The sequence below is a fragment of the Crocodylus siamensis genome, chromosome 12 (genome assembly GCF_052110815.1).
Source record: "Crocodylus siamensis isolate JL-2025a chromosome 12, ASM5211081v1, whole genome shotgun sequence".
Taxonomy (NCBI): domain Eukaryota; kingdom Metazoa; phylum Chordata; order Crocodylia; family Crocodylidae; genus Crocodylus; species Crocodylus siamensis.
This window is the reverse complement of record NC_143406.1, coordinates 14695431-14721218: the sequence shown is the minus strand read 5'-3', so window position 1 is coordinate 14721218 and position 25788 is coordinate 14695431. Positions and strand designations below refer to the sequence as shown.

The 25788-nt window shown below is 45.0% G+C and overlaps 1 protein-coding gene across 5 annotated transcripts in view; it reads left to right on the top strand.

Annotated features, from left to right (window-relative positions):
* MEGF6 (multiple EGF like domains 6) overlaps positions 1-25788 on the top strand; it is a 328842-nt gene that overhangs the window by 204784 nt on the left and 98270 nt on the right. Inside the window, exon 1 of one of the 5 annotated variants that reach the window (XM_090024524.1) lies at positions 18624-19010. The exons of the other annotated variants lie outside the window; for them this stretch is intronic. Coding sequence (XP_089880650.1) covers positions 18845-19010 — 166 coding nt within the window. The 5' untranslated portion in view covers positions 18624-18844. Of the gene's footprint in view, positions 1-18623; positions 19011-25788 lie in introns of those variants that run through there. 5 annotated transcript variants of the gene reach the window in all.

Here is a 25788-nt window from a genome sequence, read left to right as displayed (position 1 = left end):
AACTTTGTCTGTGATCTTCCTGAGGAAACAATAAGCTTCCTGGATATACCAGATAGACTGTGCCTCTATACAGTATCCCAGAATAGCATTTGCAAGAATACGCTGCTGTGATCTCATGTTGAATTTACCAGCTAACCTCATCCTGGGTCTCTTTCTGTACTGCTGCTCTCAAACCAGCCTGCTGTGATTCAGCCTTTCTGTCCTATAAATGTATTGCTTGCATTTTATTTACCTTTCATGTCACGCCATTTGACACTGCTCACCCTCCTAAGCTCTCTTGTTCCAGATACAGTTTCACAGTGCTTACAAGCCTTTCCAATTTGGTACCATCAGCAATTTTGATTAATGTGCTTTGTCTTTACCTCATTCTTAAGCTGTACAGGGGAAAGTGCCAGGTGCAAGAGAATGTAATAAAGACAAGCAAAGGCAAAAAAGGCATTTTTTGCTCTCCACTGGGATGCATAATTGAAGAGATCCCAAAGAAATGTTTGCAATTGTGTAGCTGTTGGATGAGCTGTCTCAGTTCCGGGAATGGATTTTCTAATAACTGACTAAGCTTGCTGTCCTTTTACAGTTATATAGGAGAGGTTTGAATATATATATATATATAAAAACGGTCCAGGCAGTTTGGCCTTTTCGAGTTTTAGTGGTACCTTTTTGTTAGTAAAATATTTATTGGTTAACTTACAGTTGTGCTTAGTATTGGTCTTGTCCATCCCTCTGAGTGCAGGAGTAAGGCCAGGATTTCTTGAAATGTTATTCCTGACTCAGATTTTAAATCTAGCAAAGGCACGCCAATTAACTTTTCATTTACCTAGTGCCTAAAACAGTAACACCGATACTCAAGTGCCTTAGATTGGTTCTGCGATGCTTTATAAATATTAATTAACCATTTTCCAAAAGAAAAACATTGTGCAATCTTGAAGAATTCCAGCTGAAATTGTGGGCATATATTTATAGGTGCATGTGTGAGTGTTAGATATAAAACTACACACAGAGGAGCCAGATTTGCTCTCTTCTCCATGATTCAAAACAGCAGAAATCCTGGTGTAGCTTGTGAGGACTGTGAGGTGCTCAGTTTCTCATAGAAAGCTATCCATACCTGAGAGTATCGGCCCCTTAAACACAGTGCTAATTTTAGAAAACGGTCATCAAAGGAATCTCATAATGAAACAGGAAGCTGTGGATACCTGCTTCCTATCAATCCAGGCAAATCACCACTGACAGTTGAACAGCTCATCAAAAACCTCTAGAACAGTCTGTGATGGATCTAAACTTCTCATAGAAACGAGGCCATTCCTTCCCATCCCCAAGTTTCGGCCTTTTTATTTCCAATTACAGGCCTCATCAAGAAGTGCAGAGACGTCTGTGGTTCTTAAAAGTAATGCAAATAAAAGTAAATTCAAACTTTTTCAAGCTTCAAAGACAGGTGGGTTAGGGCTCACTTAATTTTAGATGAACTTCTAGGCAGCCATATTTTACCTAAGCCCATTGATCCATTTCTGTGCCAATGGGAGTTTACTTTGAGGCTTTAAAATTGTCGCTGCCTTTTTAATTTTGAAATAAAGACTACTGACACAATAAGCTGCCAGGATTCTTGTAAGAATCTAGTAATACTAAAACAGAATCCCAGTGAAATTCCTTTAGCATTACAGATCCTGTCTACATAGATCACTGTTTCAGGAACCCTTTTGACATTAATGTTCTTGTAACTAAGTCCAAAGGAAGTAGTCATGATTTCCTGCTGATTGTAATGTGTTGCCAAATTCAAATCATCTCTTAGAACTTCATCAGCTGAAATAAATTAGGCGACAAGGAAGCACAAGCTGGCTCAAACCAGGCTAAAGTGAGCTTGTTACATGAGCAAAGTTTGATTTATTTTTTTTATGAGTTTGTTAGACTATAAAGCGTGCCTGGTACAAGTCTGATCATTTTGCTAGAAGTGCAAGAGGGGATGAAACTGGCTATGGTGATTGTATGATTTGGGGGCTTGAGTCCTCGCAATGCCATTCACTAGGCCAAAGAGCATCTTGGTTGGGGTTTTGTTGCCTATCCAAGAAATACGAATTTCTCATTCAGCGGGCCATTCAAAAGGTCATTTGGCTTTATGGAGTCAATGAGTCTCCTGGAGGATTGCTCACATTGTGATTCAGATGCATTCCACAAGGCAAGCAGTAATTTAATGCAGCCAAACGATCCTTGCCTAGCACTTCCAAAGTGAGAAAGTCCATTTTAAAGCACTTTCGATAGCCACATGACCATGCGAGTTTTACACATAAACACTTTTGTAAAAAGCTTTTAACAAAAAAGTCTCCACACCAGCTATTGACACTTGGTAATTGTGCTAGCATACCAAAGATCTGGTCCAATCCAGGAGGAAGAAATATTAATGTTTGGGGTTTTATTAATGCGCAAAACATTTAAAAAAAAAAACCTTAAAAACAGCCTCTGGCAGGAGTGCAGCACAGGCATGACCATATGAAAAAGAATAGAATTGTTCAAATGTAAGATGATTGAATACTATTATGCTGACTCAGAGAGCTTGCTGTTCCCAACTCAGTCATTAATGCTGTTTCCTTGGAAGTCTGCTGTTTTGAGTGATATCCTTGCTGCAGCTTAGTTTGAGAGATTTTGCACATCACTATATAAGATAAGGATGTAAGCTATGCATCTCTGCTAGTCCTGATCACATTGGCGACTTAAATTGTAATAAACATTTGTGACGGATACATTGGGAGTAGGCACTGGAAAACCTTAGTATCCTGCATCACACGGTCCATTTTAACTGATTTTATTGTGGAGATGGGTCTTAAATATTACTTTTTTCCCACAAATATCATGTTTCTTCCACAGTATGAGAGAAATTGCTGGGTTTAGGCCATTTAAATTCTGAATATTAATTAAAAGCTTTTTGAGTGTTATAATGAATCTTTGCAAAAATGGGCTGAAATGGTCCAGGAAATGTTGCTCATGCATGGAGCAGCCTGCTAAATAGGGCTGTGCGAAACGGCACTGTTCTGTTTCGACAGAACAGCGTTTCATTTTGAATTTCATTTTGATTCAAAATTGCTGTTCCGTTTTGTTGAAACAGTGATGCTGTTTTGACGTTTTACCCAGACACTATAATGGGGAAGCTCGAAACAGCCTCTCTTGTTCGGCAGGCAGAAGGGGGCCCACAACCCTGGGAAGGCTACGGGGGCTGTGCCAGTCCTTCCAGGGCTTCAGACTCCCAATCTGCCTGCTGGAAGAGGAGGAGAAGCTGGGTGCTGCAGCCTGGGATCAGGGAGCTGGGGAAGGAAACTGAGCCCGATTGCTCAGTTCCCCTCCCCAGTGCTGCAGGTGGGCTGGGGAAATAATTGTAGTGCTGGGGAGGGGAGCTCAGCTCAGCTGGGCTGAGTTCCTTTCCCCAGCCCAATCTAGCTGGAAAGGGGAACTGAGCTCAGCTGGGCTGAGTTGCCTTCCCCAGCCTGATCATAGGGGTTGAGCCTGAGCTCAGTTCCCTTCCCCTGTGCTGTGATTGGCTTCCCACAGCACAGCTGTGGGAGGCAGGGAGAGCCAGGGCCAGCTGAGCCAAATGGGTCTGTGGCCCTGGTTCTCCCATCTCCCGCCACCTGGCTGCTGGCTGCTTCGAAACGCGAAACATTTTGAAACTTTCAAAACATTTCAACTAGCCTTATTTTGTTTCGAGGCTGTTTCAAAGCCCTTCGTTTCGATTCACTTTTGTCGTTTTGAACTCAAAATGAGTTGAAACAGCGTCAAATCGAAACAGCCAGCAAAATTTCACACAGCTCTACTGCTAAAGAACTAGATCTGATAGCCCACAATCATTTGGAAGATACTATAATGATGTCTTGAGTGGGTGTTTTCTTCTTTGGTTGGATGCTTCAGTATGGCAGATTTTTTGCAGAGTGATATGCATTTCTTTCTGAGCACATTTAATTTGGAATTTTGCTACAGCCAGATCGTACTACTAAAATGTTTAAAAGTCAGCAAGATCTGCCATTTTCCTTACCACCTAACCCACAAACACATTGTTGCAAAACATTCCAGGAAGCTAATGGTGTTTTATGAGTTGGCCTCTGGAAAATCCAATAAACTATGCTTACTTCTCACTTTCTTTCTTTGTTTCTTTCTTCTTTTTTTAATTTAAATTTTGCCCCCAACACACAGGGATCAGTAACATCATGACTTTCTCAGAAACTTCACTGTGGCCCCCCCTCACTTGATCTTAGTCCCTTGCATTTAGAAATATTTCATAAGATTAATTTAAAAAATAACAGATCCAAGTAAGTGTTTTGTTTTGTTTTAATATTGTTGACAGCTATAGAAAGTCATGTCTTATCCATGCTTTCTGATGAAGTGTTCTGTAGCTGGGTCACAGGAGGACTGAAATCTTTAGAAGTGCCAAGTATAGGTTTATTCTCCCATAGTTTCGTGCTCTGGTACTGTCTTTTTGGGGCAAATGCAAAATCCTCCCTTTCAATATGGAAAGTGCTTCCTCATCATTTTCACGCTGTATTTTTGGTTGCAGCGTGTGATATCTGTTTGCCAACGGTTGCTTATCAGATGGAAAAAAGTCATCATTGGTTAGCTAGAGGAGGACAAAGAGGTGATTGGTTTTATCAGTCGTATGACAAGAGGGCCACAGAACAGGGGGACTAATCTTTGATGGCAGGTTTGGTGGAGGAGGATAGAAGGTTACTAGATAGTAATCATGTGGTCTGGGGGCTATGAGAGGCTCACTCAATTTGTATAGTACCTATTCTCTAGTTAAATAAGAGCACGTTTCACCAATGCTAAACCAATTTAAAAGCAATAGCAGGGTGGTAATAACGGAATGATTCAGCCCCCTCTTGGAAAAGATAGTCTGCTATTTCAGCATATGCTGCATTTATTAAGGCAGTGAAAGGCTGCATTGCAACTATGGATGATATGCACTGCTTCCATGGGAATTCTCTACTTCATTAGAAGAAGTAGCTTAAGTGTCAAAATACCTCTCTTTTTAGAAGTATGCAGCCATAAGGTTTTCAGCAGGGCTATAATTACTGACACAGAACACAGTTCATGTGCTTTTGTTAGCACTGGGCACAGATGCCAGACAGATGAAACTCATAATAAAAGCTCATTTTCTGTTTAATATTATAGGCCATTCCTATTAGCAGCTTGTTAGTCTCTCTTCTTCAGGATATGTATACAGGATCAATCAGTACAAATGTTTGGAAGAAATTGTTTTTTGTTTGCTGTAAAATAAAAGGCCATGAAGAGATTAACACACATAGACTCTTAGGCTTCTGGAACTGGGTGGCAAGTGTTGATAGCCTTTCGTAATGTCTTCCAGGGGAGATTGTTTGTATTGTTTCATTAAGCAGACTCTGCTGTGAGTCGTTTTCATTCATTATCTAGCATCTTCATCCAGTAGACAGGTTAATGCAAAATTAACTCTGTGTGCTTTACTTGAGCCTCTTGTTCTTACATACTCACATGCAAACTGTCTTAAAGTGACAGAATGAGCACTTTACATTTAACATGGTCAGCCAGCACATGTATAACATGCATGGAGCCTAACTCACAAGGTGGTAGTCTCACCTCTAAGCACTTTGTTCTCACCAAACATGTTCATGGCTTAGCACACATGCCATTATGTGCGCTTAATGCAAACTTGTGAGTGTGCACACACATGCACACACAGATACACACATGTGCGCACGCGCACACACACACATACTTGTGTCTGCTCAAGGCAAGCCTCAAGTAATCTCTCCATATAGCCTTTTCAAGATGCATTTTTATAGGTGGATTAGCACAGAAGAATAGCTCCTGGTGCTAGCCTAGGATGGTGCACACCAAGTTGACGTTGGTATGAGTTGCTGAATCCCAATGCTCCTTGCAAGCCGCATGTTGTGTTCTCTCAATTCTAACATGATTGGTGTGTGTGTGTGTGTGTGTGTGTGTGTGTGTGTGTATATCTATATATAAAACCTGTTCCCAGAAGTGCATACTCGTAAAGGTAAAACTGAAGCTTGCCCTTTATATTACAGTGCTTAGATTGCTCATGAGACCTGTTGAAACAGCAGAACCTCATAAAATGACTTGAGAATTTTACTTCTTCTTTGAGATCCACCTAAAAACAACCAATTGTTGGAGCCAGAGCTCCTCTGGCCCATAACAGACATCCAGAAGAGAGCTCTCATTTCCCTGTTTGACACCCAACAAACCAGAAACTCAAGCACTCTAATCGTACTCCCTCTAGTTTATTGCCCTTAAGAAACTCTCCATCTTTACATAGTGGGACAGTGGCTGCCATGCCCTCAGTTTTTTCAGTCTCTCCCACACATGCCCCATTTTAACATTCTTCCTTGTCCGATAACAGCAGAAACAAGCAGTCTTCCCACCCTGTGTATTGCCTCTTTACAAGACATACTTGTAAGTATACACAAAATTTTCCAAATCTAATCTCCTAATTTCCTGGCTTTGTATAGCTCCATACTGACTACTCTTTCTCTTTTACTTCCCCCCCCAAAATGCATATCTGCCTCTGTATCTTCCTTATCTGCTGCAGTGATGGTGGATACACCATTCTCATGTAAAGGACAATCAGCAAGAGTACTGTTTTTGCTCCAGCCAGTTTACCCTTGAAAGATAATGTTCTACCATGCCACAATCCCAAAATCTGCCTTAGTCTTACCTCTGATTTCTGCCACACTTTTGTTCCTTTCTCTTTGGCATCCATTGGGATTCCCAAGATCTTTATTGCACCCTCTACCACCCACAACCTGAAGTTCTGTAAATTCTCCCAATTCCCCATTCCCATCATAATACTTTTCATTTTATTTCATTTCACCTCTAGCACTTCACCATAGTTCTCAGTATACTTCAATATTCTCTCAATTAATATGTTGTCCTGAGCCACAATGTTCACATCATCCATGTATAAAGTATATTTAACTTCTCCTCCTCCTGGTATCTTCACACTGCTTATCAGTTTATCATCACAAACTGTCCCAATGGCTCCATCTTGCACACAAAAAGATGGGGGACAGCAGGTATCCCCGTCTTATCACTGTTTGTATGGGGAATGCTTTGGTCCTTTGTTCCTTTGAACAAATGGTCAAGTAACCATTCACCAGAACTTGACTTCCCACTTTACTGTATAACACTTTCACCCACCTGATCATCTTTGCAGGAAACCCCATCTTCCACAATACTTCAAACATAAATCATGTTCAAGAATATCATACGCCTTTTCCAGGTCTAAATTCAGTATTACTGTGTTTCTTTTCCTCTCTTGTACATGTGATATGACATCTCTCATAAACCATAGGGTCTAGGATATCCTCCTCTCAGGAATGGCACACGTTTGTTCTTCTTTTATCACATCTGCTAAACAGTCACACTTTCTTCTGGCCAGTACTTTTGCTATCAATTTGTAGTCTATGTTTAAAAGGGTTATTGGCCTCAGGTTGCCTAAGATGTCTTGCTTTCCCTTCTTGAATATCAAAATTACCATATCTTCTGCAAAATTCTCCCCTATATCCCCACCCTCCATTATTTCCCTGTATGACTCTATTATATCTGTCCCTAGCCATTGCCAACATTTTTCATAGAATTCCACCGAAGGTCTGTCTCTTTCCAGTGCCTTCCCTGTCTTGCATGCTTTTAAGCAGTCCTTACTCTCTCTCATACTTAACTTCTTCAATGTTTGTTTCTTTTCATCCTCTATTCCTTGCTTTATCCCTTCAAGGAACACCCCCATTTTTCTTCCATCTACTCCTCTTCATTTTTACAGCTCTTTATAAAACTCCGCTGTCACATCCAGATTCTTTCTTCAGTTTTCACTTCCTTCAGTTCCTTCCTTCTTTTCCTCAGTTTCACCAAAAAATACACCATCCTTCCCCCTTCTCCACTGAAGGTGCTCTAGTCAGAAAGATTTTGTCATCCATTTTACTTTTGAACCATTCTTTAGTCCATCACCTTATGTCTTGCAGTTCTTTCACTTATGTGTCTTACTGCCTGCTTTAATAATTCCAGCTTTCTTACCTATAGTTCTCCTAGCTTTTCTTCACTTCTCTTCAACCAGTAATTCTTAAAAATTCTCTTATTCTTCTCTTGATCATTGACCAGAATTCCCATATGCTTTTGTAGTATCTGTTCAGCGTCCTCCATCCTTTACACAGTTTCACATATTTTTGACAGGTCTTCTCATCTTGTAATAATTGAACATTTAACTTCCACTTTTCTTTCCTCCCTTACCTCTGCTTTTATCTAAACTTATTTCCGTTCTCAGCATCCAGTGATTGCTGAAGGTCACATCTATGATCACATGCTTTCCAATCCCTAGCCCAATTGATGTTAATACAAAATCAGTCCTCAACACCTGTTTCCCACTCAGTTCCACCCTCATCGTCACCTTCTCACTGGCCCATACATCCTTTATGCCTCCTTTTCTTATGATATTAATATTATTAATATTAATTCATACTTTTGATGAGCTGTCTAGATCTCCTTCCCCTCCATCCCCTCTCCTACCAGGTAAAGGGAAGCCTCCCTGTCTGCTCCTTGCCAACAAGCCCTAGGCAACCTCTCCTGGGTGCTTGTCTCCCCCCGTGCCTGTGGGGGCAGGCCCTTCTGCCCCGGTTGGGCAGCCAAGCCCCCAGTTGCCTACAGGTGGGGGCCTTGCACCAGCCAGGGCTGTCTGCTGCAGCTGTGTCAGCCACCAGCCGGTCTGTACAGCCACAGCACAGCCACATCTGTTTCTGGGGGGCGGGAAGGGCTGCGGCAGCGGCTCGGGTCCACTCCTCCCCACAGTGATGGACCTGGGTCCTGTTACAGCCACCGTAAGTGTCCCTCTATACTGCAGATAACACACTTCAGTACTTCTTAGCACTTCTCAGCCCTGTGCCATTTCCCTTTACATCTGTAGCATATTGTGTAAAGGCAGTATGCAGCCAGATGTTCTTCCTGCCCACACTTGCTACAGAGTTTAGGCTGTGTGAAATACATTATAAACCTTTGGTGTGGCCTACTTGCATTGCTGATGGTAAGTTCATTACCCTATTGGGATTCCTCTCATCCACTCTCATTACCACTTGAGCTGTCCATGATCCCATCCATAATCCATATTTATCACATATCTTCTCAACATACCTAATTTTTTGTATATCATTCTCCAATAATTTTTCTATCTCCCTTGTCTCAAGCATATCCGTGTACATCCAAATAATTATTGCCCTTCCTCTTGTCTTTTCTCCCACAATAAATTTTATCTCCTTACGTTCTTCTCTCTTACCTACTACTGTCACATACGTATTCCAAAAATCCTCATAACTTTCTCAGTTCCTGTACAAAAATTCCCAAGACTTCCAGTCAGGAAAGGTGACAAGGCTAGTCAAATGTTCCCCTTGAACATCTAAAACTTCAAACAATATTTTCTTCATAAATTCATATGTATTCATTGTCTGACTTTTCTGTTCTCCTTTCTTTTAATACTGCTCTTATTCTCAGGCATAGATTACTTGCCGCCATCTCTCTCACTTCCTTCCATCTTCTTTCTCTTTGTAGGCCTGGCTTATTCTTCCCACTAGTCTTCTTCTCCCCTTCAATCAGTGTTTCCTTTGTCATTTCCCTCTCCTGACCTCCTCTCCTTCTCTTCTCTTGTTCTTCATGCCAACTGTATTCTTCCCTTATTGCTTCCCTTAGTAAAACTTCTTCCAAAATCACTGATCCCACCATACCTTTCTTTCCTACCTTCTTTTGTCCCTTCTTCCCCACCTTTGTCCATCCTCCATAAGACTCTTGATCTTCATTTTCACGCTCCAGTTTGCTTCTTATCTCTTGTTCCACTTTCCCTTCCATAACTGCCACTCTCCTCTCTAAAACCATCGCTGATGCTATTACAGACTCTGAGAACTCCTCCTTCTCTATCCCAGTGCTCCTGGTATTGATCAAGATAGTAAAACTGGGCCCCTGCCCAGGCACTACACTTGCCAAGGAGTGGCTGAGATGCTGTGCCACTGATGGGAAGCTATCACAAGGATAGATTAGTGCAGCTCATCTGAATAAGAGATGTGGTAGTAGAGTAATATATATATATACACCATCTAGTATACATTTTTCTTCACACAACTTAAAACACATTTAAAACCCATGCACCCATTACAATAAACCACAGCCACAGACCCATGTTCCTGCACACCCATCTGCAAGCCTTTCCCTGACCCAGCTATACTGTCCCTTGGTCCTAGCCCTTCTTACAGGGTTTAAAATATCAGTTTATTCACTGTCACTGTTGGTTCTGCTGCTACTGTTGCTGCTGCTGTCATCATCACTGTCTCCAGGTACAGTTACCTCATTGTCCTCTTCACTGTTACTGTCCTCTCCCCCTCTAGGGGGTCTTTGAAGAGTCTGTGTCAAGTGTCCCTTTGCCAGGTGGAGTTGGCAGCATCCTCCCTGTCCTTTCTCCTGATTTCCGATAGTAGGATTGAAGTTCACTCAGAGCAATTTTAACACATTCTGTCACCTCGAGGTTCCTGTGCCCATACATCAGAAAGTTCCTGGACTTCCACAGGGCACTTCTGACACAAGGCACGAACTGACTGAAGTGGGCTGATGGGCTCCCCTAGTGTTTAGTCAAGTGCCTGTACAGTGCTGCCTCTCCCCTGTCACTGCTTCACAGAGCTGCTTTACCTTCTTTCACATGTCGTTGGTGTACGAGCAGAGCCATAGAAGGTTGTCAATGGTATCTGTGGCACGTTGGAAGATTGCCCTAGGGCAGCTCGGTCTACCTTGCTGCCCTTCTCTGTCTCTCTGTGCTCGCACTGGGAGGGCTCGGTGGGCTATCAGACAGTTCAGGTCTCTGTGGTCTTTCCTCAGGTCTTTGTGGAAGATCCACTCCCACACGGTTTGGAAACACGGCCCAGGAGCAGGTCCATGAACGATAGTATGTTCCTCGTTCTCACCACTTCCTGTATCTTTCTGTGCTTGGCTGTTGTTGCAGGGCCTTTGATCTGAAGTCCGCACATGCTGCAGAACCTGTTCAGGATCTTACAGAAACACGGGTGGTCCGTGGACCCCAGTCTTCCTTTGGTCCGTGCGAACACCCCCTATGGTCTTTTGTGGTGTCCTGCACAATATCTTACAAGGCAGGCTGTTTTAGACTCTGCACCTGTCGCCAGCTTACAGATCTTGCTCATGTACCTTGCCCACAGAAACAGGAGGATGTCTGGCATTCCCTTGCCCTTGGTTTGTTTTGTCTTATACAGGGTCTTCCTAGCCACCTTCTCCCATCTGGATCCCCAGAAGAAGACACACATTGCTCTCTGGATTCTGTGGGCAATGTGCTTAGAAGGGGAAGACCGGTGCAGTGTACAGAAGCACCAGTAGCAACACCACCTTCATAAACACCATATTCCCCCTTGTAGAGTGGCAGCACATGTGTCACAGACCTAACTTCTGCTTTACCTTGGCCTCTGTCTTTTCCCATGCTTTCCTTCTGCTCAGCTCTGGATTGAACTCCACCTGGAAGATCTTGACCCCCTCACAGGGAACAGAGACTCCCAGGGACTTCAGGTCCCCAAGCTCACCCACAGCTCCACTCTAATTAAAATGTTCCCCCCAAACTATGTGTATAGGCAGCCATTGTGCACAGTGTCCCCTACAGTGTCAACTCTTTTTTTCAGTCATAGTGAGCCATGATATAAAATACATTTTGACTTCCTCTTCAGTCCAACAGCTGAGCTGTGCCTTTCTTTCCCATTTCCAATTAGTCCAGGTTTTTTACCAACCTTAAATGTCTGGCAACCACCAGCAAACAAGGCCCAAACAGCTTACTCAGAATCCCTCTGTCACCCTCTCTCTCAACCTGTCCCATATGATTAATGTGGCACTACCCTCCATGAGGTAGAGTCGGACCAGGCTGCCCTGTGCCTCATCTACATATACTTTTTTTGGAGCATATCAGGACTTGTGACAAAAACACCTGGTTCCAGTCATGAGTGGGGGACTAATTAGTGGGGATCCTTTGTGGGAGATCTGGAGTACACACATACTGTGCAGTGCTGAGCTGTGCTATCACCATGGCTTGAAACACAGTTGTCTCTGCTGGGGCCTAGCCCAATGAAGTGTATGCTAACTCATGAGCCTTTTAGTTTTGGACTAATACAGGTATAGGGTTGTGGAGAAAAGTGTTTATACTCCTCAAGATGGTGACAGGGATCACAACCCTGGCCAGAGAAGTGATGCTGTTTGAATACTTGTCTAAGCAGAAGGGGACCCAACAGCTTGCCTTGACCAGTTCATTTCTTGCTTTAGAAATGCTTTGTGGAAGGCCAGGGTCCTGCTCCTAAATGGTGAACAGACCTCGCAGTATATGCCTGTGTCAAAATGGGACTGAACAAGATACACAGGTACTGCAAGAAAGCAGTGGAAGATGGTGGGGAGGAGATGGCGGTGATCACCTGGAAGAGGATGGACTGGCACAGACTATTCAGGGGTGCGGCCCCTGAAGAGAGTGATGACAATGATGATGATGGCGACAATGGTGGTGGAGACAATGAGAGAGAGGAAAGCAATGATGACAGTGACTACTCAAAGAACTGGGGAAGAAGTAGACAGGCAGGAGAGAGAGAAGTGAGGAGGGAGAGCTTAGGGTGTAGAGAAAGGTTGTGTGTCTTTGTGATGGGCAAGCATAGGTGACACATAGGGGGGCATGTGCCCCCCCTGAGAGTGGCCATGGCTGAAGCTGCCACCGGCTTCTGTAGGTGGTCTGCTCGCACCTGTCCCCACCTTGCTACCAGTGCAGCTGGTGGCATCTGCAGGCATTTTCCAATCACCGCTTGCCAGCCCATTTCCCCCACCCCCTGCTGCCAACACTGTTGGCAGCAGTGGTGGGCAGTCTCTGCTGACCACTCGCCACCGCCAACACTGTGGGCAGCAACTGTGGGCTGTCCCCACTCACCGCTTGCCGACACTGCAGATGGCGGTTGCAGGCAGTACCCACTCACCACTTGCCACTGCCGACACTGCGAGCGGCGGCTGTAGGTGGTCCCCGCTTACTGCTCCCAAGGTGCCCCCCCCAGTCATGAGTGGCATCAGTTGTTCATGTGGTCAAGGGCTTTGATGATGGTCCCACAGGTGCATGTACATGTGGGAGCGCAGTACAGATATTGTGAGGAGAATGTGTATGATGTAATGGCAGCGATGTGTTTTGGACTGACAGATGAGTCATATCAGCCACAGTCCAGTGTTGGTAAAAGTGCTGTGATTATATGTTTATTTATATGTATAGGAATATATATTTTTGCAAATTAAAAAAATACATAGTGAGTGGAGCAGGGGAGATACCACAATGATGGTTTTTGGTCCTAAGTCATCGTATCTACCTTCTTCTCAGCCATGAATGGCTTAGTGTAGTTAGAGGGTGAAGGCCCATCCCTTATACTGCAGGCAGGCTGACCCCTTTGAGAGCCTACAAATGCCTCCAAATATGAGGACCTTGGCTATACAATTTATGACTGTGGGGAATTGCCCTCAGGCTTTCTCTCTAGCTTGCTTCTTTGGCCTTTTGGCTAGGGACAAATGAGACTAAGGGACATATGAACTTTAAGGCCTCTGGGCTTGAGGTTTGTGCATAGGATGTCTGCCATGGATTTAAGAGTATCTGAAGCCCCAGGCTGAAGAGTTTGGGAGGTAGGATACTTGCCAGTGGTTGTGTCACACAGACTTGAATGATTGAGCTTTGCTCAGTCAACAGAATTTAGAACTAATATGGCTGATTTGGCCCAAGACAATTTTTTTTTTTGAAGTGGGGAGGTGGCTGTGTGGAAGAGAGAAATCTTGCTTCTTATGAGGTGATGGGTCAAGACTCTGAACAGAGAGGTGGTACTGTTTGGTCATCTGACCAAGCATGAGGGGACCCTGACAACCCACTCTGACCAATTCATCTACTTTAGAAATGCCCTGTGGAAAACCAGGAACCTGCTCAAGTATAGGCACACAAATCATTTAGTCTAGGGCTGTGTCAAAATGGAACTGAGTGAGATGCAGGGATACTACAGGAAGTCGGAGGAATATGTCGGGGTGGAGATGACAGAGATCATGTGGCAAAGAAAAGGCTAGCACAGGCTGTACAGAGGTGGGACAGTTGGTGAGAGTGATGACAGTGATGATGATGGAGACAACCACGATGACAATGACGAGTGAAAGGATTAGGAGGGGACGTTTGGAAGGGGGAGTAGAGGGAGGGGAGGATGGGAAGTAGATGTGGAATTGGTCTTTTGTGTGATTGTGATGGTTAAAGGTGAAGGTAATGGGCACGTGGATGTGTGGTACCATCTTTATAACGGGAATAAGGATGGTATAATTTTAAAGGTGTGTTTTGGACTGTCAAGTGAACCATAGCAGTCATGAGACAGGCTTGTAGAAGCATATAGGTATATATACAGGAAGTACAAACTTTCTGTTAAGGTACTCACCTTTGCTAAAACTTGCAGCAATTTCAGGAGGGGTAAATTACATCAATTCTGGATGAACTAAGTTTATGGAAGGGGGGAGTGCATCTACATGTGCAATTAATGCAAAGCAATAAACTCTGGAGCGATTTGAGTAAACTGCTCCCAGGTGCAGTATTTATACATGTGCCTAGGACAGCAGCAATTTAACCCTGGATGGAGCAGGCCCCCGGCTGGGTGGGCTGACCTGGCACAATTTATGCTCTTCATCAGCATCTATGCATGCATTTCAGTGCAGTTAATTACTCCACCATAAGATAGTATTGACCCTAACAGTACTATCTTATGGTGGAGTTAATTAGTTTGCTGCACTCTAAGCAGCACCCGTGTAAATGGTGATGCTTTACTGTGCAGCTAATTAGTCTATTCCTCAGTAAAGCACACGTGTACATTAGAGCTGTGTGAAACTCGATCGTTTCTTTTGATGTCCATTTCACCATTTCAAAGGCACAATGTTTTGTTTTGTTGTTTAGTTTCATTTTGAAGCACTGTCCCATTTTATTTAGTCAAAACTGTTTTTCTGGTTTGACTCGTTTCGCCCAGAGGCTATAATGGGGAATCATGAAAATGCCTAAAACATTGTCATTTGTTGCCTGATTCGGATGCAAATTGCAGGGGTAGTAGACTCCTCCTGGGGGTGTGCGCCCCAGGATCTTTGCTGGATGACAAGAGGTTGCCATTGCCACCTGGGACCAGTGTGGCACACAGCCCGCAGCCAGTGCTGGGGCGCTGGCCCCAGGCAGCAGTGGCAGCTTCCTGTCATCTGGGCACAGGTCCAGAGGCCTGCACCCCTGGGAGGTCTGCGGGGCTGTGCCAGACTCCTCCCAGGGTACAGGCCCCCAGATCTGTGCCCCAAAATGTAACACTTAGTGAAATTTCGCACAGTCCTAATGTATATGCATCCAGGGAGTGTAATTATTTTCCTATATGCAGGGTATTACATGTATGTTTATTTCATGGTCAGTGTTTTCAAATGTGTCCCTCATTTCCATGTGCTCAGACAGAGTAAGGCCTGACAATGAGGAGGAGGGGAAGGGGCCGCAGGGGAAAGAAGTCGGGGCGATAGAAGGTAAGGGGATCACCTGACCTGCAACCTCTGATTTTATACTCCCTTCTGTAGCAGTGAGAGGGAGACAAATTTAAGGTAAACCTCCAATAATTAGATGATAACATTATAAATTAATTATAAATTTATTATAACACATTTATAACTTTTCCATATGTAGAATCTAATTATTGGGGGGCTGTTATATATTCAGGGTTGGAATTACTGTAATTGAATAAATATGATAGTTAAATCTGTATGATCTACTTCAGCATTTCCCAACCGGTGTCCCGTTGTATTTTGCGCCGGAGCCATGCCCCCTGCCTGGCTGGAGCCACACCCCCCACTCGCTGCTGCCATGGGCACACAGACAGACGGGGAGCATGGCTCCAGCCAGGCAGGGGGCATGGCTCCAGCCCAAAATGCTATCCGGCTGGCCGTGCGCCACCCCCCCGTCAGTGTCCCTCCCTTCTCCCCTTTTTATTTAGGTAAGTGCACCGTGAGGCAAAAAAGGTTAGGAGATGCTTTTCTACTTAATGCTTGCCTGTCTTGTGAGACAAGAGCACCAAATAGTCTCTGCTGTGATATAAAGGAGCTTGTTAAGAGGTGGTCTAAGGCCAACATTTCATTTCATACTGGTCACCGAACAGTTCCTCACCAGCACCCAACCTCTCGATGCCCCACTCAAGGAGACACGGCTATAGATGTGGAACAAGAGGCTGAAGAAAATACTTGACAGTGAAAAAATAGGGATTCAGTAGGAAAACAGGCAATGCAGTGGCTGAATCCTTGCCACCAATGCCTGACAAACCATGACAAAGGTGGTGATGTCCCAACTGCCAACATACCAGAGTTGGACACTTCAAGGAACTAATGAAGAAGTCTAGCTATACCATGGGTTCAGCCACATGTGAGAGCAACCTCAGAACATGCAACACCGCTGCTTGATGGCACATGTACAGTGAAAGATCTCGCAAAGCACTATAAACAGTCAAAGTGGTCAAATGTGGTGTAGAAACACAAGAAGAAGACTGAAAAGTTGTTTACAGTTTTTGGTTATCAGTGCTACTGATTAGTGCTACCGACCTAGACAGAAAAAAGCAGGTCAGCAAATGTGGAGAATTTTGGCAGATGCAGCAGTGAGTTTGTATGCCTCATCTACCTGTGGGTATGAATACAATACTGGAATTACAGATGCTACTACAGTAATTGCACATACAAATGGCAACTTCACCCAACTGATGGATTGCACAATCAATTATTCACATGCATAGCTATAGTATTTGTCTGCAAAACGATGTGGACAAAACAACCGGCAACTTTACATGCAAAATTCTCAAGCTGACCCAGAACCTTAATCAGAGCCATCAAAATGCTGTTCAGTGCTAATCTTACAGAGCATTTCATTTGCAACATGATTCAGTACTGGAAATGAATACTTGCATCCTAGGCTCACATAAGCAGAGTCCCCCCAAAGTGTTTTTCTTTTATTATTTATTTAACAAACCAAAAATATATTCCTGTACATCTGTCAGTAATAGAGTTGGCCAAAAAACTGATGGGGAATCATTGATTTAATTAATTATTGATTCCCTCTTTATGTCTTTGGGAGTTGTCTGCAAGCAGCTCGTGATTTTTTTCCTCTCAAATGTATTCATTATTCCAAATTATTTCCTGAATATTTACCACAAATAATATGTGCAAGCAGTTTGTTTGGCTGTCAAGAAACTCAAACAGTTTAAATTTGGGATATAATACATTTTTGTTTTCTGACTGGATAAGCTGTCCTTTGCATCAGGAGCAATATTCTTGACTATATATTCACATTTAACTTCCAATAGATATTCTGCAATTTAACTGTTTGTTTCAATGAATGTTTCTGCCAGCACATGGCGAACACAACGTAATGAAGTCAAACAAGTGAATTTGTTTTAAATTTTGATCCATTGTTTGCAAAATGTCTTTCCTCCCAATATTTGCACAGTTCCAATCATAAACCTGCAGTCTGCTAAAAACCCTGTAATGAGTAATGCCAGGCAGGAGGTGGTTTTTCCATGCAATGGAAATTGTGAAAACATTTTGCTCTTTTGCCCCAAGGAATCCATTTCTAAGCATTTGGAAGAGAAAAAAACTTTATTAGGAACAATCAGGATGTTAGAGACTGAGATTATTCCTGGGTCCTCAGGGGCGGAGGGTCATTTCTGATCAGAAAATCTATCCTTGTTGAAATGGATACATACATTTCTAGAGAAAGTACTGGCTTGAAGAATCAACATTTTCCAATGAAACAACATTTTATTGGAAAATTCCCAACCAGCTCTATGAATGATATATGGGGATCATTGTCATGAACTGTGCACCTCAGTTACACCACAACTTTTTTTTTTGTATTTGAGCTCCCCAACGTTGATTTTTTTGAGCCCAGACCATCAGCTGCCCTAACAAACCCAACTATCTCCAGGATGTTTCAATTTGCATTGTGCCCTGAAATCACATAAACAGTAGCATGATTTAGGCACTCAAAGGAGCCCACCTTCCTTTTTTTTGGGTTAGGGATTTTGTTCCTAAAAGAGAAGCCTCACTTCTCATTCTCATTCTGCAAGGTAAGGGCATCTTGGGATCTTGTGCTCTGCAGTGACTAGGAGTGCCAAAGCTGGACTTTCCAAAATGTGTTGTTGATTTAAAGCCCAGTCTCCTCTCCCACACACACACATACACACACCTCCTCCCCAAACTCGGCTTTTTTTCCTTTGTTAATACGGCCAATTATAGAACTCTAGCTTGGCCCAGGCCCAGCATTGCAATAGTGCCCTGGAGCTGTCAGCCAGGAATTTTTTTGGTTTCTTTCAGTTTGTGTGGGTTTTTTTGTGGAATGTGATGTCACGCACACATTTTGGCTCTGGACAGCAACAAATCCAAGGAGGGGAGGGAGGGAGAAATGGGTGTAGGAAGGGGGAGAAACTGGGCTTGGTCTTTACCTGCAGGGGGCGGGTTGAAAGCTGAGAGCATAAAAGGGGAGGCGTGTGGGAGGGCTTGGAGGCAAGCTCGATCCCAAACTACATATGTTGTTAGGAAGCAGTAGCTATTATTACAACAGCACGTTGTGCATCTGGGAGTTTCCGCAGGGCAGCTTGGCTCTGTGTGTGGCTTGCCCTGTGGAGCACAGCCCCATTCTCTGGTGGCCGTGTCTGAATTTTGCTTTTGCTTTTTCCCCTTTTGTAACTTGACATCGCTGCCTCTCCCACCACTTTGGGAGCCCGGGCTTTTGTGTGTTTGGTTCTTTTTTGTATTCAGCATGGGACAGGAGCAGAGGCATTTTTGGATGGTTCATTGGTGCCTGTGCTTTCTGGGCAGCATCCCAAGTGCTGCTGGCAATCACTACCGCTACCTCTGGAAAAACTGTTACCCCTGTTATTTGGGGCATATGGGGTATGGAGTTGGCCATGCTGAGGTGAGGCCAGGTATGTAGTCCTGCTATCTTCACCATTACAGGGAAGCGCTCAGCTGGTCCACAGCTGAACAGTGAACCTATAAGAGGTGAACTTGCATTGCTTTGATTCATAGCTTGTAGACAAGTGACTAAACCACAAGGTGTGACTTTCACCCTGTCAGCTCCTGAAATCATAGACCAACGACCTGGCTGTACATCTACTTGTGTTTGCATGGAACTTTCCCTTTGTGTACTCAGATTCTGACTTTAATGGGCTCTTTTATTTTTCAGTGCACCTCTGAGCAGAGAGGGACAGCTTGAGGAGTTTCTTCTCAGTCAGTTGCTAGGAAGTTATATGACTATTGGCTTTAGGCAGGGAAGAGAACGGCTGTGCAATATGCATGTGAAAAATGAATTAGCATTTTATAGCCAGTTGCCTTGATGTGAGTTTTGCAGGTCCCAGAGGGATATCACTGAACAGTCTTGGGCAGCAAATAAAATCTGACACTGCTTTTTCTGCCCAAGGGACTGTTGCAGCACGCCTCGGTTACTTGGCCACGGTATGTTGGGGCAGGGCTGTGATACTCAGGGTCATTTAATGTCAGGGGGAATCCTTTTAGAGGGTTGTTTTTCCTAGCACCAATTGGAAATCAGACCCAAAGAAGCATAGCTGCTATGTGCACACAGCTAGCATGTGCTGTGAAGAGAGTCACAGGCTGAAACATGCTGCAAATTGCATCTCTGTCTTTAAAGGTTCTGAGTGATGAGTGTCTACTAAAAACAAATTCACAATGCACGTCGCAAGCCTACTGGGAGATGGGTATGTCCTAGCAGAGCTGACTTTGTTGTTCAGCTGTTGAAGTGGGGAGTGTCACACAATGTCTTGTGTGATTGCAAATGTTCAGAGCACTCTGCTGGTGGTAACCTAGGTGGTGGTGTCTTTTCTGCTGGTCTGAGCACTGCAAGTGCTGCAAGAGTTGACGGCTTGTGTTGGGCACTGGTCCTAGTATGCCAGAAAGAGAGTGGTCAGCTTCTGTGTTTGCATCCCATGAATCAAGTAGGAAAAGAAGGCCAATGCTGCTTTGACATAAGGGTGTGATTTCCATTGATGCCATCAGAGATTCATGTTCTGACACCAGGGCTGAGTTTGGCCAGTCTCTTTGAGACAGAGAAGTTGTTCATGTTCTTCAAAAATCCTCCAGCAGGCATGAATTAGCAATGGCTTCGTGCTTGCTGGTTTATGTATGGTAGTCAGAATTGTGAAAAGATAGGGAAGCAGTGGAATAGTTCTTTTTCTAGTACAAGGGTGACTCTCATTTCACATGGGAATTTATGTGTGTGCATGTGCAAGTTTCTCCTTGTATGTGTACATGTACATACACGTGTGTGTGTGTTTGTGTGGTCAGCTAACTTGTGTGATCAAGGGTGAGACTTCCTGAAAATACAGGAAATGAATATGTGGAGTCTGCAACACACCAAAGGCTTGAAATTATAGATATGTGTGGCATAAGCATTAGGGGTGTGCGAAGTGGGCCCTATTCAATTAGGATTCAGCCTGAATCAAGGACAGTGATTTGATTTATTGATTCAGATTAATGTCCCTGATTCGATTCAGCCAAACCTGAATCTGAAGATTCGATGCTGATTTGGAGAATCAGCGATTTTGATGTGGACACAGCTTTAAATGTTTTTTCTACATACCTTGAGGTACTAGCGTGGCTTGTGAACACTGCGATGCTGGGACGGATGGAGGGTCCCACAGGAGTGCGGGGGGGCCTTCCACGTGCTTGGCCGTGAATCTGGAAGTGGACTGAAAGTACGCTCTACTCCACCCACCCACCTACCCAGTGCAAGTGGCTAAATGGGTGGAAGGCAGCTGGGAGTTTCAGCTGGGCAATCTGGAAGTGGACCGGAAGTACTTCCGGTCTACTTATGGTTCTTCCGGGGAGTGCACCGGGGGGCCCCCCCGCACCTCTCCCGGGCTTGGTGATCGGCTGTGGGGGGACCCCAGATGCCGCCTCAGACCCAGGAGGCACCAGTTGCTGATCCGGGGGGGGTGGGCACAGGGGGACCCCCCTGTGCGCTCCCCAGTGGACCTGGAAGTGGATCAGAAGTGCTTCTGGTCCAGTTCTGGGTCTGCTGCTAAGCATGCTGGGGAGCCCCCCCCACACTTCTGTGGGATGCTCCATGCACCCCAGCATTGCAGCATTCACGAGCTGCCTGCTATCTTGAGGTATGTAGAAAAAACAATTAAAGCTGTGTCTATGTCCAATTGCTGAATCTTTCCAAATCTCTCTGAATCAATTCGGAGAGTTCCGATTTGATTTGGAGACATTAAGGGTCCTCTGCTTCGATTTGAATTCAGAGATTTGGCCACCAAATCAGGTTGAATCTCTGCCAAATCAAGTCAGGGACCGAAGCTTCGCACAGCCCTTATAAGCATCAAGGAATGCACTATCTCATCCCAAGATAATAGGGATACGTTGTATCCCATAATAGGGACCCCACGCTGGTGTTTGTGGAGGTGATACTAATGTGTTTGCTAAACATCACACCTTTGGAATCTGGGTGTGTTGTTCCCCTACTGTTTGTGGGCCAGCTATTTTTTTTCCAGCGTGTGGAGCAGGGGTGGGCAAAATATGGCCTGCGGCCGAATCTGGTCCACCAGCTGATTGTATCCAGCACGTGGAAAGTGCCCACCAAATGATTCGATCTGGCTCGTAGCTGCCCCCATGGCATTCCGCGTGGGGCCAAGCCCTGCTGGGGAGCTCACACCCAGTGACCCGGCTTTGGCCAACATGCACAGCCTCCAGCGGGGCTGCTCCCCATGTGGCTGCGCTGCTCCACTCCTCTCACATCCAGCGGTGGTTCCTCCTCCTGCTCTTGCTGCACCACTCTGGGCTGGGAGGAAGCTTTAGCTGGGCAGCTCCTGCCCCAGCACATGGGGCTTTTGCTCCAGCTCCCGACTGCCCCCCACCCACCCACCCACCCACCCAGTGCAAGTGGCCAGATGGGTGGAAGGAAGCTGGGAGTTTCAGCTGGGTAGCTCCTGCCCCAGTGTGAGATTCCAGCTGAAGCTCCCAGCTGCCTTCCATCTGCTTGGCCGTCCATGCTGGGTGGGCAGAGTGGATTAAAGACAGCTGGAAACTGGAGCCAGAGCCTTATGCTCTGGGGCAGAAGCTGCCTGGTTCAAGTTTTCGACTGTTGTGGAGTGGCACAGCAGAAGCAGGAGGAGCTGCCACTGGAGGTGAGGAAAGCAGAGTATCACCCAGGCAGTTGCAGCTGCACCAGGAGCAGACCCACCAGAAGAGGTGAGTGCTGGCCAGGGCTGGGTTGGAGCACAGAGCAGCTGCCCTGGGCAGGAGCAGCTGGGGCTCAGACCTGTGTGCAGTGGTGCAGGGGCAGCAGTGGACCACACCACTCTGGTGAGCTCTGCGTGTGCCTTTGGCCCCTTCTTCCCTCCACTCATCCCCAGCCAGCTCCTGGGATCTTGCATCCAGGCAGCCGCCCCCCCCCCCCACACACACATGCAATAGGGCAGAGGTCACCCCATGACCCTGTCCCTTGATCCTGGCCTTGCTCACCTGTCTTGCTCTCAAATACCACTCTCAGCCCATTGCACAGGCCCTTCCCACATAGGGAGTTTTGGTGAGCTCTTGCACTGTTGGGGAGGGGTGCAGGTGGGCAAGGGGGTGGGTGCTGACTCAGCCCGTGACAACGTGGCAAAACTTTCTCTGTGGCTCCCGGGCCCAAATAATTGTCCACCCCAATGTGGAGTGTCTCCATCCTATTCTGTAAGTTTGTCAGATTTCACCAGCTCCAGCCCACCCCTACTGCTGCTGTCCCCACTTCTCCTGCTGAGGTCACATTTTGCAATGACATCTGAGCCTTCAGCTCAACAAGGTTCCATGAAGGAGAAGAATATGTGTTAAAGAACTGCCTCTTCCTTTCCTATGACATAACAGGCCTGATCCTTATCAGTTCCACAAATGTGTAACCTCATAAATATCAGTGGAACTATCCTGATCCCCTGGGGGCAGGCAAGATCTGCTGGCAGCCATGTGTGCTTGGTGGACCTCCATACCGAGCTGCTTCTCTGTTTGGAGTGTAGTTCAGGTCTGGCAAGCAAGGCACCAGAGAGCTTTTGAGCCCTGGCTTTTGGCTGCTCTTCCCCAAATGAAGACAATGCCATTAAAAGAGCTTTGTTAATATAACTTCATAATAGTTTGACTGGGAAATGGTCATCCATGTAGCCCCCAGTGTTTCTTTTGTGGGTGGTTGTTTCTTCTTTGAGACTGAGGCTATGGGAGTCATCTAGCCAGACTTATTCTCTTGTAGAGCAGAATGGGACAGATCAAACAAATACTACTTTCTTTGAAGAGATTATGTCTGGCAATCCCCCGTGGCTGAGAAGAACCAAAAGCAATGGTTTTCCAGAAGAGTGAAGACACAGAAGAAATGCATAGGAATTGCCAAAGCAAAACTTACACCTTAAAAAAGAAAAGGAAAAAAAATATTCTCTCTCCTCACACCTTCAGAGAGGTGAAGTATTGGTCTGTTCCAATGTAGGCCATCTCTTCAGTATGTCTGACAGAGCTGTGGGGTTAATCTTGGTACAGGCATTGGAAAGAAAGCCCTTTCCATATCTTTTCTGGCAGAGCTGAAGTTTTTTTCTTCCCAGGAGATGATTCTGTGTCTGAAATGGGAGTTACATTTCTGAACCTGTCATCCTCCAAGATGCATTGTTCAAAGCATGTAGTGGTAGTGATTTTTCCCATGACCATGGAAATATTGTTTTGGCCTTCTTTTGAATGTAGCTGGACCAATATTGGCTGCCTCACTACTAGTATTCTATGCAATGCACCTCTCCATAAATGCATCCAGCTTTTATCTTTCAATGGCAGAAGGGAAGCGTGTGTGCATTTTGATACAGTACATGTTTCTGGCTAGCACTTTGATCAGTCAGATTAAGGGAGTGATGGAAAAGCATTTTTTGTGATAGTTCAGTATCCATCTTTTAAAGTCTGAGAGTACTGTACTGAAGGCTCTGATCTCACAGGGGAATGGATATGATGCTCTGGTATATCTTCTCTGTAATCCTAAAACCTATCCATAATTTCAGTACATGGAACAGTTGCCTGAGTTGGTATGATTTTGTTGGGTCTGTATTACATGATAATGGAGACCTGCAACACCTGTGTGCCCACTAGTTTAGAAACCTAATGCCTTTATTTCTGCTTTATAGGGTGCTGTAAGCATGCATGGGACTTTAGAGTTTAATAGACTGACAGGTCCCAATGGGCTGGATAGACAAAATGGGACACAGCCTGCACATTAGTTTAATAACACTGCACAGTAGTGTCATGGTTAAAAACCATGCTAATAACCTACTGTGCAGTATTATTAGGTTAATGCACAGTAAGCATCACAAAATAACCATGCACCGGTGCTACTGTGCAGTAACTGTAGTTACTGTGCATTTAGTTAATATATTTATTAAGCAAGTACTAAATTAAATGTGCAGTATCTTAAGGTGCATTAATGAATGTGTAGTAAGGAAAGCACTGGACGAGGTGAAGCAAAGATGGGGAGAATGAAGGGAGAGGAAAGCATAAAGGAAGCAGGATGGTGTGCACCTGTGTTCCATGCTGAGTGCATGTCACAGCATTATCAGCCCCATTGTTAGCTGAAATGTAAGCAAGAGGAGGGCCAGGCGCCTCTCCCAACTGTGTTTCTATGAGGCCTAATCAAAGGGAAACTAAGGAACAGCCAGCGCCTTCGGTCTGAATTCTGGAGCCCCCATCATTTTATAGCAAAACAACTCCATTTGCATTTGCGTTTAATCAGATTAAATATTGTGAAATCCCTTAATCTGTTTCTGAAGGGCCTCTGGAAAGTTACTTTGTTGTTGTGGCTGAGGACAGTGGAGGCAGCAGATGCCTAGAGGGATATACCCATCTGCCAGCCGGCCTCTACAGTCGGTAAACTGTTGGTGTGGGGTAGCTTTCTCCATATCTCTTTCTGGACCTGTGAGCGCTTTTGCACATCACTGTTTCAAAGACAAAGGAAGCAGGAGATGGCAGAGTATCTCTGGCCATCTGTAAGCCACTTCAGTCTCGTGAATGGTTTAGATTCCAAAAACAACCTCAGCTCTAAGACAGCTGCCTGTCTCTCTCATTGCTTCCCTGAGGTGTGGAAAGATTTCTCTCTGTCTCTCTCTGTCTCTCTCTAATTTTCCTTATGTCTGTGTCTGCTGGTTTTCCTGGTGTTTATCTCTGGGCCTGGATCCAAATTGGAGCAGGAGGTTCACGAGGAAGGGAAACAAAACCCTGTTCCAAAAACAATCCTTTTCTAGGCATGTCAGGTGAACACATCTGGGCACATCAGGTGGTGGCAAAAGCCAGGTGCCTTTTCCCTGTGGATGGTTCTCATTACTGTTGTCAGTGTTGGACTTGCCTTGTCATGGTGCCTTTGAGCCCCCACCATGAAGGAGGGTACCAGCACAATCAGCCTGAACCCTGCATGCAGCCAAAAGACAATCCCTACTCTGAGCCTCAGTGTCAGATGAGAGACAGAGAGGCACATGGGGTCTCTGGAAGCAGTGAGGCTGTTTGGATTGGCATGAGGGAGAGCAGTCTTTTGCCTTGCATTTTGGGAAAGCCTGCAGGGACCTGTTCCACAGTCCCATGAGGAGCTGGAAGCACTCCAAGAAGTCCATGCTTCTTCCTTACTTTAGCTGTATTGTAGTGCCCCTTCTTGCTTCCTTCAAAGGCGCTGTTGCATTGTAGGCCAGGGCAGCTTTGGCTGTT